The sequence below is a fragment of the Trachemys scripta genome, chromosome 1, assembly GCF_013100865.1.
Source record: "Trachemys scripta elegans isolate TJP31775 chromosome 1, CAS_Tse_1.0, whole genome shotgun sequence".
Classification (NCBI taxonomy): domain Eukaryota; kingdom Metazoa; phylum Chordata; order Testudines; family Emydidae; genus Trachemys; species Trachemys scripta.
In genome coordinates, this window is record NC_048298.1 from 235,033,956 (window position 1) to 235,047,015 (window position 13,060).

At 40.4% G+C, this 13,060-nt stretch overlaps 1 protein-coding gene across 1 annotated transcript in view; it reads left to right on the forward strand.

Moving 5' to 3' along the window:
* The window catches only part of LOC117870746 (vertebrate ancient opsin-like), a 122,623-nt gene that overhangs the window by 54,834 nt on the left and 54,729 nt on the right, over positions 1-13,060 (forward strand). Inside the window, exon 3 of the mRNA XM_034758066.1 lies at positions 3,011-3,336. Within this exon, the coding sequence (XP_034613957.1) occupies positions 3,011-3,336 (326 nt within the window). The remainder of the gene's footprint in view (positions 1-3,010; positions 3,337-13,060) is intronic.

Sequence of the window (13,060 nt, forward strand, 5' to 3'; positions counted from 1 at the left end):
GCAGAGGCCAGGAGTGGAGCCCCAGGTGCAGGGCCAGCAGCAGAAGAGCCCCTGGGTGCAGGGCCAGCTGCTGGGACCCCACATAAAACTCACCCATAGTTTCTCCGCCTATCCACTTCCACATATCCTCATGACAGTAAGCACGACAAAGGAAAAAGGGACTCGGAAAGGCAGAGGCAGAGCCTAGGGTGAATGAGTGACCTTACGCTTGTGCCTACAAGCCAGAAAGCTGCTTCAGGCATTTCTTAATAATGGTTACTTAAACATTTTGCCAAATAAAGTCACTCAGGACTAAATTCAAATATGGCCTATGTTCCCTACAAAAGCAACCGTTTACTTACGTTCCTGTAATTATTTTCAGATCACATCCATCAACAATGTGGGAATGAGAAAAGCTAAACGTTCTTTTTCATATTAATTATTTCGTAGGTAAAAGTGCAAAGAAGTGAAAGAGCATTTAAAGTTATAAGAACGTAAGAATGGCCATACTGGGTCAGACCAAAGGTCTATCTAGCCCAGTATCTTGTCTTCTGACAGTGGCCAATGCCAGGTGCCCCAGAGGGAATGAACAGAACAGGTAATCATCAAGTGACACAAGGTAGGTGGGGTAATATTTTTTATTAAGCCAATTTCTACAGGGGGAAGGTACAAGCTTTTGAGCCACACAGACTTGAAGAAGAGCGCCAGTAAAAGATATTACCTCACCTATCTTGTCTCTTTAATATCATGTGATCAACATGGGTAAAGAATACTGCAAACAATTACAGTTGTGACAGGGTAGCATATGTGAGAATCTATAACAAAATAGTTTCAGCTACAGTATCAATTATGTTATAATAACTAAGCTATAATATTGATCAGTCACATTAAGATATTTTAACTCCAAGAGAGAAATGTAGAGGGCTGATAACATTTTGGAATTCAGAAGAGATCTACAAGAATGACTTAAGATCTGGAAAATTGCTTTACTGGGAAAGACTTAAGAAGCTCAGTCTATTTAGTTTAGTTCAGGATAAGAGTTGACTTTACTACAGTGTATAAGTATTGGCACAGAAAAAAAGATTTCTGAAAGTAGATTATTAGAAGCTGAAGCTAAATAAATACAACTAGAAATAAGGTTCACATTTTTAACAGTGAGTATAATTGGCAACATACCAAGGGATGTGGTGGATTCTCAATTACCTGAAGTCTTTAAATCAAGATTTGATGTCTTTCTTTGACAAGATATAGGCTTGATACAGGAATTACTGTGTGAAATTCTATGGCCTATGTTTTGCAGGAAGTCATACTAGACCACAGTAGTCTCTTCATGCTTTAAAATCTATGGCTCAGATCCTCAAATTATGTAAATTGTTATAGCTCAAATGAAGTCATTGGAGCTATGACAATTCACACCTGCAGATGTACATATACTGCTGGCCTGACTTTCCATTGTCTTCCATCCTACATAGTCATATACGCCTGTGCAGCATGAGTGCAAAATGTTATCAGATCAGAATGGTAGCAGGGGTAAAATGGTTATCCACATTCATCTCACTTTGCACAGAGATAAAATAACTACACAAGATGCAAGACAAGGAGAACCAGGCTCTCATGAGAGGAAGAATGTATAATTTTGGGTGTAGTGACAGCAGAAATTTCTACACCCTCCAGCTCCTCCAATCCAGAGTATATGCTCTTGTATGACTGACTGACAATATGCTATTGAAAATTCTCCTGGTTGTAAAGAAGTAATACATCTTAGAAAGGTAATATTTTCAGTAAATGTATTACTTCATGTAAAAAATGTATTTCCACTGGGAAACACTACAAATGTTAGGGTTTCAGAGAGTTATCTTGAATGTTAGTATTTCTAACGAATGAGTGCCTTTAAAGAATAGTTTAGGCAAGAAGAATTTGATATACTGTATAGAGAGCTACTGGCTCCAGTGCGGATTTCAATGCAAAAAGGCATTTCCACCGATACATCAAATACTCTAATAATGTAGAAAAGGGTATTTAGTTTTTTGCTGCCAGCCATAGACCAGTGCAACTGCAGCTGTATTCCCCCCTCTATAGTCCAGAAAAGGCATCCACTCTAGGCTTCCAGCTCCTCAGCTGTTTCCTTCCTTGGGCAGAGATTTGTGTCTCTCCCTCTTCTCAGCGAGGTGTTTCCAGGCTGCACAGTTCCCCGATTATACTGTGAGCTTTCCCGCAAAAGACAGACTGCCTAAGCAGGCCTGCTTCGCTTCTCTCCTCAGAGACGGCACACAATGTAATTGCCATGGCTAAGTTACCACACGGCCCTTTCTAAGCAAGCACATTTATTCTTAAGGTGAAAGCGTTGCAGAGAAAACATATTAAAAACAATGAAAGAACCTACACATGTGCTAATCAGTTTATCAGGCATCTTCCCATGAATCCCAGCAAGGGCTCTGGTTGGTGATTAGTCCTTCAAACCTCACACAGTGGTTTTTCACCTGGGGTCACAACTTCATCAAAGCTTCAGCTCAGAACTAGCTCCCAAATCTTATGGGGCTTCAGTGAGCCAAAGACCTTCCAACCCTTCCCTGAGGATTGGGCTCCCCTTGGGACAGAAGGTCCTGTCTGTCTACTGGATCAGAGAGAAGGCCCTGAGTCAGTTTTAACTCAGGCTATTTAACCAAAAATATTTTCTTTGACTTTTAGTCTCTGGAGAATCCAGTTTGAAGCAATATTAGTGATTCTCTCATCAGTTGGTGGCACCTCTCTGGAGGTGTTGAAACTTGAGTGAATTTGCCTAATCACCCTACAACTGTTCTTAGTTCCTGGAGGACTGTGGTCCCCTACGCCCATGGTAATTCATACAATTCCTCAATAGTACATAAACATTTGCACTTTCAATACAATGTACTCCTAAAATACTTAAACGTAATTCAGTAAGGTTTAAAGTTATAATTCAGTAACGTGTGTCCAGGATATTGTCATATCTGTTACATTGGTGCCATATAAAACAGGGGTACTAAATCCCTAAATTGTTTTTTTTTTACAGGTATTGTGTCCCTGATCTCCTTGGCTATCCTGTCTTACGAACGCTATAGCACCATCACCCTATGTAACAAACGAGGCTCTGACTATCAGAAGGCTCTGCTAGCAGTTGGTGGTTCCTGGCTTTATTCTCTGATCTGGACAGTACCACCGCTCATTGGCTGGAGCAGTTATGGGATTGAGGGGGCCGGCACAAGCTGTTCAGTACGTTGGACCTCCAAAACAGCTGAGTCTGTGTCCTATATCATCTGTCTCTTCATATTCTGCTTGGTCATCCCTGTAATGGTCATGATATACTGCTATGGGCGTCTCCTTTATGCTGTTAAACAGGTAAGCTATGATATGCTAAATATAGGCAGTATAAATGATCTGAGAGATGTTGCCTCTAGGAAATATCATTTTCCTTTAAGTATCTGGTTATAAGATGCAGTACTGATCAGTGCTTTGGAGTGGAGCCCGGAGCTGGAGCGCGGAGCAGTGGAGCTGCAGGTTTTTGCCTAGAGCTGGAGCGGAGTCGGAGAACAACTCCAAAGCCTGGCTACTGATAAGGAGAAAAAAAAGGCAGAAAAAGTTGTGGAGAAGGAAGATGGACTACACCAAGTTTTCTTATTTTTCTCAACTTGTAACAGATGTTTGGGTAGCCAGGTAAGTCCCATAGAGCATGCTGGCACTCAAATTAACAAAATGGAACAGCAAAATATTGTATGTTAAACAAGCCAATGCATTTGGATGAGCCCTGCAGTCATATCAACGAGGGCTTTCATCATTGTTCCCCATTTCAGTCCTACATAGATGACATTCTCATATCGCTGTCTTTTAAAATACTAGGTCCTAATTCAATACTCACGTAACTCCATTGTAGGCAGTGAAGTTACAGTAAAGATGAGTCTGACCTTTCAACTCTGATACACTTTAATAACAAAATTGATTGAAAAAAAAAGATTCAGTGCACAGCCCCCTCTTACTTGGAGCAGCATGGAGCATCAGGCACTCTGAATTTTATCTTCAGACATAGCTGGCTGGAAGATAGAGCACTGTGAAGTTTTGATACTGTTGGAACAGTGGTGAAGCTCAGTGATGAATAAGGAAGGAAGGAGTGAATGCTTAGGTCTTGTCTATATGGGAACACTGGAAAATTAAGATGGATTAACGAAAAGTGTGAAGTTAAAGAGCATTAATTCCCTGAGTGGATGCTGTCATTCAGAAGTAAATTAGCCTTAGTTCCTGCTTTGGTTTAAGCCTGGGGGATTCATTTTACACCTTTAGTTAATTAGTCTTAACTCTCCTGAGTATCCCTGTGTATACAAGCTCTTAGAGGCGGCCCAGAATAGAGAGCATACTCCTAGCAGTGATCACAAAAGTATCATTTTCTTACTCATCTCTTGCTTCCCTAAATATTTTGCACTGTCAGCCATCATCATAGCATATGAATATCCATATAGATAAAGTGCCAATGGCATATGCCAGGGGGTTCTCAATCTTTTTCTTTACAAGGCCCCCCCAACATACTATAAAAACTCCACAGCCCAGCTGTGCCACAACAACTGTTTTACTGCGTATAAAAGCCAGGGCTGGTATTAGGGGGTAGCAAGAAGGACAGTTGCCAAGGACTCCACACCATAGGGGGCATTGTGAAGCTAAGTTGCTCAAACTTTGGCTTTAGCCCTGGGTGGTGGGGCTTGGCCCCGGGCTGCAGTCCCACATGGCAGGACTTCAGCTTTTTGCCCTGGGCCCTAGTGAGTCTAATGCCAGCCATACTTGGTGGACCCCCTGAAACCTGCTCACGGCCCCCCAGGGGGCCCCAGATCCTTGGTTGAGAACCACTAGCATATGCCTCATTTGCTAGGTACTGCTGTAAATATCAATGTCACTTTATTCAGTTTTATTTTAAAAAATGAGTAATATTCTTTTCTTACGTATGCGTGGTTGGTCTCAACCTGGAACGGTGAGCATGTTGAAAGAGCAGAATGTTGGAGAGAAGATTTGAGTGCAATCCATAGCCACACTGAATTTAGACCCAAAGGGATTTCTGCAGCATGTGGTATAGAAAAACTACTTGATTTTATTGCTAATTGACCATAACAGAGAAATAAGCAGTAGGAAAGGTGTGAATCCTCCCCTGAGGCTTTTAAAAAGACTGGTTTCTGGTCAAGTCAGAAGATCAATGGAAAACATTGGGACATTTAGGTTAGAAACACATGGATTTTATTAAATGATGGAAGTGGAAAGGAGTCAAATTGGAGTCTTGGATATTTTTTCAGAGGGGTGGGCCCAGGAGACATGGGGAGCTCAGATTAATTCAGAACAAAGGAATTACCATATTGGATTAGACCATATCAATACATAAAAGATGTATAGATCCAGGTCTACAGAAGTGGTTTGATTACTACAAAGTCTGTATCAGATAAACATTGAACTGTTAGACATTCACATCCTGTCAATATTTTAAAATCTTCTTAATAAGACTCCGGTTGCTGAAAAATAATATAGCAAAATCCTTAGCACATTCATAATGTGTAATTAATATTCAGTGGTATGAATTTGCTGTAACACATTCATGTAACATGACTTTTCAGAAGATTACCATGGTTTCCAGAAGTTTCTACCATGACTTCTATAAAACTTTCAAAAATTTTCCATAGCAAGCTTGCTTAGAAGATAGAGTTTTTTCTCCAGTTTCATGTCATCTAACTATTCATAATCTCACAGTATGCAACTATCTTCTGTAATATGCTAGAGAACATTATGGTTTGATGTACTGTACAGATGAGCTGTGGGTGATAAAAAATTCGCTCCTTTCTATACAGAAATAGGGGGAATATTTTTTGTAATAGAAAAATATTTGAGAGGTTACTATATGCATGTTAATGTTGTTACTTTTCTGAGTGAGCAAAAGAGTCCATTACCAGAAAGTAGAACCATATTCTTGTTTTATAGATGAAAAGGTGAGTCTTTTTGTAACATTACCAGTAATATGTTAGAAGTAATGTAGGTCTGCAGCACACCATAATAAGCATAATAACTATGCTGTAGCTGCTGGCAAGTTTTCTAAGATATGCATTGTTACATTTTTATAAGCTCTGAAAGAAGTTTGTACATTAGAAAATTACATGCATAAATTTTATTATACCCAGAGATTAAGAACACAGGAACTATGCCACTATTAATCTTGTCATGTAAATTCATTGAAGTAGAAGAAATATCTTAATAGACAGGGAATAGATAATGCAAAGACTGGCAGGGTGCCTACGTTTTATTTTCAGGAACTGTAATTGTGGGTCTACTTTTCTCTTTTCCTTTTCAAAATTTAACAGGATATTATAGTTTTCTGGGATACTAGGCATTAGTACTCTGTGTAGTCATTTGTAGGTAATTCATTGGTAGAATTTTGCAAGAATTTCATTAACACACAGGTGTTGTAAAGGATAACTTTTCCCAAAGAATGTAATAAACTTATAGAAAGTTACATATCAGTATAATCTGTGTTTGAATATTGAAGAGCACCTTTTAGATGCAAATACTATTAAACTAAACTAAAAGAATCTGACTGATCTATTATCAAAGTCCCTGTGATTTACGGGTCTCAGAAGACTTTTGGATGTTTTTTTTTTTCAAGTATGTTATCTTAGGACAGGTTTTCCTGAAAAAGATTTATCCTGGATGGCTGGGATTGGTTAGATAGACTGTGTGCTGCCAATCTTGTGGGCTGCACCTGGGAAACAGAGGTGTCCACCCCAGTCAGGGTTGGACTCCAAAAGAGTCATGGGACAGTGATTGGGAAACAGTAAAATAGGGAACGGTCTGTATTGTGATAGCATAACTTAGGCAGAGAATGTTCTGCATGGAGAGCTATAAAATAAACCTTGGCTTGAGAAGCTGTTAGGCCTCTCATGGGTATATCAAAGTTTTAAGATAGACACACAAAGATACAAACACTTTATCTGAATTTCCTTCAGAGTCCCTATGTACATTCTTGTTAAGCTTGTGTAAAGTTTATATCATGTTTTTATGAGAACCACTTTTTCCCTGTTGCTGATGTTGAATGTTTCATTTGTACTTTAAGATTTTTGTTGATGAGCAAGATTCACTAGAGGAACTTGGACCGAGGAGCTGTTGGGAAGGAGAGGGGGCAGAAAAACTATCACCATTATCACAGTACACTATTCACATATATTCTGGTCACATTTTGCATCTTACACAGTAGAGGGAGAGAGAATTGGGACCAGTTTTTTGGATTTTTGTTTTTCTTTTGGTCCTTGGATTATGATACTTCTAAATAATTCTATCATTGTGTACCTCTGGGAAAAAATACCTATAAAATTGACATTAGTTGTTTTATACTTTGGAAACCCAACTCCCAAATATTGAATTATACAGATTAATATTGAAAGCTCTATAGCACAGAAGGTGCAGTACGATTAGATCCCCAATGGAAAGACCCAAAGAGATCATACAAATGAAATATGATGTGTTCGATAATGAAAATTAGTAACGTATATGACAGGGGTCGGCAACCTTTCAGAAGTGGGATGCCAAGTCTTCATTTATTCACTGTAATTTAAGGTTTTGCCTGCCAGTAATACATTTTAACATTTTTAGAAGGTCTCTCTCTATAAGTCTATAATATATAACTAAACAATTGTTGTATGTAAAGTAAATAATAGTGCAGCGAGGTGAGTGGTGCCGGAGGCTAGTATCCCCGGCTGGCATGGGGCCGGTGGCCAGAACCCCAGACCAGCTATGGGCTGAGTGGGGCCGGTGGCCGGGACCCCGGCTGGCAAGGGGCCGGCGGCCAGAACCCCAGACCGGCAGTGTCCCATTGAGGAACATGGAGAAAAGGCTAATGGTCAGACTGATTCCTTTTAGAGCTGGTTGGGAGTTAAAAATTAGTTCCCTGCCCCCATGAAAAAAATCATTTTTCAGCAAAAATGAAAATTTTTATTTAGTTTTGATTTTTGTTTGGTTTTCAAAGACAAATTTTTCTCCCATTTTTGATTTTGAGATTTTTGGATTCCGCTTCCCACTTCTCTCCATTTTTATTTCTTTTCTGCCTTTTTCCACTGGAAAAGGGAGAGTGAGAGAAAAAAAAATGAGGGAAAAATCTGTTTTCCTCATCTTTTCTCCCTTTTTCACTCCCCGCTCTTCCAGTATGAGAAGGTGTGGTAGGGAAGGCGGGGGAAAGGAGAGACGAGATCCCCAAATACAAAGACTAAAAATTGAATTTCTTTTGAAAACTGAAACAAAATGAAACTTACAGTGTGAAACAATAACATGAAAAATGTTCATTTTGATTTTTCATAGAAATGTCAAAATTGAACTGTTTTCACAAACAGTTTAATTTTGACAAAACAGTATTTTTCTAAGGAAAAAGACATTTGGTTGAAAAATTTCAACCAGCTCTAGTTTTTTTTAGAGATGTTATCTGGAAATGCTGGGGGGGAGAGGAAGGGCAAGGAGAGAGAGCTTAAGGCTATGTCTACACTAGGTCTGTAGTGTAGACGTAAAGCTGTAGATTATTTTGTGGCTACTACAAAACAACTTCACAGCCCACTTTAGGCTAGAATCACAAAGCTGAGAATTACTGCAATGGGGATGGCCATTGTGACTACATATGTAGGATTAAAAAAAAAACAACTAAAATTGATAGAGCTTTGTAATTCATAAAGAGTAAGAGAAGTTGACTTTGAACTCATTCATCCTTTCCCTCCCCTGAAGGTTTGCCCATTGTAGAAATTTGTTTTTTAACATATCTCCAGAGAAGTATAGTCCAAAGGTTCACATTTAACTCCTAAATGGGTACTAGCCCACAACAATTTTGAATATGTGGGGAGAAAATAAACTAGCCCACTTGAGTGAGAAATGGGCAGTCTGGTAATGCTGTCCCCAGTACCTCTTCAATACTCTGCTCCTTCTACCTCTACTACTTTGCCCCTCAAAGCCACTCATCAAGCGAGCTGAGAAATGAAATAATATTTGTTTCCTAGTAAATTACCACTGTTGTTCTATTAAAAAAATGCCATGGACCCCACTTCCAATTGGACCCCACCAGATTGGTCAGAGAAACTAGCCCTTTGGGTTTTTTGTGACCCTGTTCACTGACCATTCATTTTTTTCTTTTTGTAATAAAATATTAAGTCATTAGCAAAATTGATATACCAAACATGCCACTGTTCAGCAGTCTTTTGGGTAGTTTTGGCAATGCACAGTGGGGCAGAAGCAAGTTGTACGGGGGTAACTGGGAGCAAGGGGTCAACTTCCCATAATACAAAGTTCTCCATCCCACAATATTATCTCTAGCCCATCATTGCCATGATTCAGGTTTTGCAAATGTCGTACAAAATCCAAAGCCCTGCAAGACCTCCCGGTTCTCAGAGTGGGTGGAGAAGGCTCTACCTGGGGTGGAGGGGAGAGGAGGAGCTTTACGTGCTCTGTGCTCCCCCCTCAGGCACCACCTTCTGTCTGACTTCTCCTCTCCTGTAGCCTGTCCACCACCCCTTGACTGGGGGCTTCTGAGCTCCTTTTAACCTGGTCTTCCCTCTGGCGCATGCTCAGCAGGCCTGTAGGGGTGGGGCTACATGGGCCCAGCATTGCCTTTTAACCCCCTTCAGGCCACAGGTTCATTAAGCAGTTAGTCATGGATACCTAACGTATTTTAATATAAAACTGAATGGATTTAGTTTGAGCTTCAGCCCTTGACAAGTACGTTTAGAATGTTAATTCAGTCTAAATGCCAAATTAAAAGAAATATGCTTTCAACCTGCTGAATCATCTGGTTATCTCAGCATTATTTTTGACTCTGACCTTTCCTTAGGGAGGCTCATGACTTGCTTGATTAGGTCTTTATATCCAAATTACAGAATTTTGTAAGATTATGCCATCCTTTTCGCAGTGGGCTGTTGAGATTCTGGCTTCATACGGTGTTTGAATTTTAGCCATTACAGATCATTCACTGAACAATGATGGAGTCTTTTGGCATAGAACTCCGCCGCTGGAGCGTTGCCTAAAATTGAACTGCATCAGTAATGTTACACAGCTGATTTTAAAGTTAGTGGCACATGTATCACTGAATATAATCCCCTTAATTAGTCTGCCCTGAAATAGCTTGCATCATGGAACCTATTGTGCCAGTCATTTGGTGGAACTTTTCAAGCTGCCGTACATGCAGTTCTGTTTTACATGAGGGTAGTGCTTTAACATGGAGAGCTGTAAATGATACGTTATAATGAGCAACACCTCCCTTTCTACTTGTCATCAGTTGTCGGCTGTGTGTGAGTTTTCTCTGTGTGCTGCGCTGGCTCTGGTCAGGTAGCCAGTACAGCACACCTTGATCAAACTGCCCAAAATGACCACAGACTAGGTTCAGAGGCAAAGGCACTCAGCCAGGTTTATTGTCAACGAAGCCATAATAGCAGCCAAAATTATCCACAAGCAAACTAATACAACCAATTAATAAAGCCACCAGAGATGTTGGAGATGGAGATCAGGATGCTGGACTGTCACAGTCCTTATAAAGCTCTCTCCTGCTGGACACTCACCATGCAGCTGTGTTTGGGTTCCACCACACTGGACCCATGTGCTTTTAAGTTTCTCAAGACTTAAAGAGTCCAGGTACTGCCTCTGGCTTAGAGTCTCTAGACACACTCTTGAGGTGTCGATCCTCTCTCTGGTACCCCTTTCTGCAAGCTGAGATATCACAGTCCAACCTGCCTAAGCACTGAGGCTAGTGCTAGCTCTCCCAGACCCCCAGTAGCTAAGCACATACTTTCCCAGAGCTCAACCTGGTTAACCCTGTACCTCTCCACAGACACGTGACAGGTGAAGTACATAACAGACAGGCATCGCAAAGATTGCTTACACAATTACTCTTTAGAGAGCAACAAAATATACAGATCTAGACAAAATAATATAACACCTGCATGCTTTCCCCTTTCTCAGCTTCCTCACCACTTGAACATTCTTTGGGTTTAGGTCAGAGTCTTAAAGAATCCAGAATCCATCCTCTTCCACTTCCCTCCTGCACATGGCTTCTCCTCTGGAACATGGTGCCTCCTCTCACTTTTGCAGCAAGCTTTCTGCTTCTGGTCTCTTCTCCCTCTCTCTCCACAAAAGTCAGTAAGAGATTCTTCTGTAAGCGCAAGTCCCCTTTGTCAGGTGACCCTGATCAATCTTGTTGGGTGATCAAAGTCCCCCCACTAGGTGATCTGTTACCTGCCCCTTGGAGTTCATACTTAAAAAAACTGGTTGCCCTGGCCAACTCTGTCCATGGGGGCTTCCCTGTGACTACAAGACCATCAAGGTTTAACAACCCTTCATTGTTAGCTCAGTGTCACTATCCCCCAGAATTTTAGTGCAACATGAAGGTAAGAAGACAACAGAGAAGGAAAACAAGCCCCAGAATGGGGTTTGTAGTCAAACAGATGCACAGAGACAGCCCCCAACGTCACACAGAATTTGTAAGCTGTATGTTATAACTAGGGCCCTGTGTTTTCAGTTTTTAATTTATTTATTTTTTCCCAGGAATTTATTGGTGTTTATTACTACAACAACAAAAACAGGTGAAAATCAGTGGAAAAAACTATTAATAATTTTTCTGGGTAAATATGGGGGTTTATTTTGGTGGACATAAGGACAGCGGAAAAAAGTATTCAGTAGATTAATATAATTCAATGTGGTTTGCTGCAGAACTAAAACAGAACTCAAAACGCAATGCCACCTCTGAGTTTAAGAAAACAATATCTCTCTAATCCCCAAATAAAACTTTTCATTTGAATAAAGAGTTTACTGTTGTAGACTTAGAACTATTAGCCTATAAATATTAACCTTTAATAATTGGGCCCAATATTTGAAAATATTTATTATCACTCACTATCTTATGTGAAGTCCTTTTCCAAAAGTCCTGCATAGCATAGGTTCGCAGCAATATTTTTAAGGCGCCCCCGTTCTCTTCAGTCTTGGATGTAGCCAAATTTCGAAAATACTCTTTCCACAACTTCAGACCTTGTGTGCGTGCCTGTTTGTTTACAGTGTGTTTCTTCTAGACTAATACATAGCCTTACTTCAACAAGCAGCTCTATATATACACCCAGATTAATGTATTATCATAATACATGTATCTCATGCAATGTATTGTATTTTCCTAATAAAACAAGTTATTTTTTATATATTTGACTGGTAGAAAAGTAAGTTGGAAATTGGAAAAAAAAGAATAATACTTTTTGGGAAAACGAGGGATTTTTTCAGTAAAAATCGGTTTAAATGGAAAACAAAGGGCCTTAGTTATAACACACTGTTACCAGCACACCACTTGCAGCACTGTGCGGTGCAGAAAATACTCAGCCTCATTTTCCCATCTGGTTTCCTGCTGCTCCATGAAACCTCCAATTCCTTCTGGGTTGCAGAGACCCTCTCCTCTTCCAGGGCACTCAAAGTCCAAAATAAGTCTGAAGCAACACAAACTTAAACTCTTCCCTTTCTTCCAGAGATCAGTTTGGCATAAGTCTTTCCAGGCCCTGGCCAGCCTTCTCTCCCCCTACCAGCACGCAAGCATGCATACGCACTCCAACGTATGGGCTCTTTCTTTTGAACTCCTCTCTGAAAGCTTGCCTCCTGCTCTAGGTTTCTCAATTTGATCTGACTGGGCTTTCGAGTAGCTCATTAACCCTTCCCACCTTGTGTGGAGGCTTGCGTGCCCCAGTACACTGTACGTAGACAGAATCCCCAAAACATCACATGGACATTTGCCAGTTACTGCAGCCTCTCAAACTCAGTCACTTTCTGATCACATGACCACTTCTTGTTCTCTGAGCAATGACTTCTACAGTAGCCTATTCAGTGCTGAGGTGGATCCACCATATGGAGCCTGTGTTTGCCGATCCCCACATTTATCACTCTCAGTGACTGGGTGAGCATGTGTTAATTTGTCAGCATATGAGCCAGTAAGTTTGGGTGGGCCCCTGATATTACAGACGGGCAATATCTAATAGGTATGATGTGAAAGCAAATCATTTACATTGAAAACAGATAATTAAAAGAAATCAATTAAAATCCGGGATCT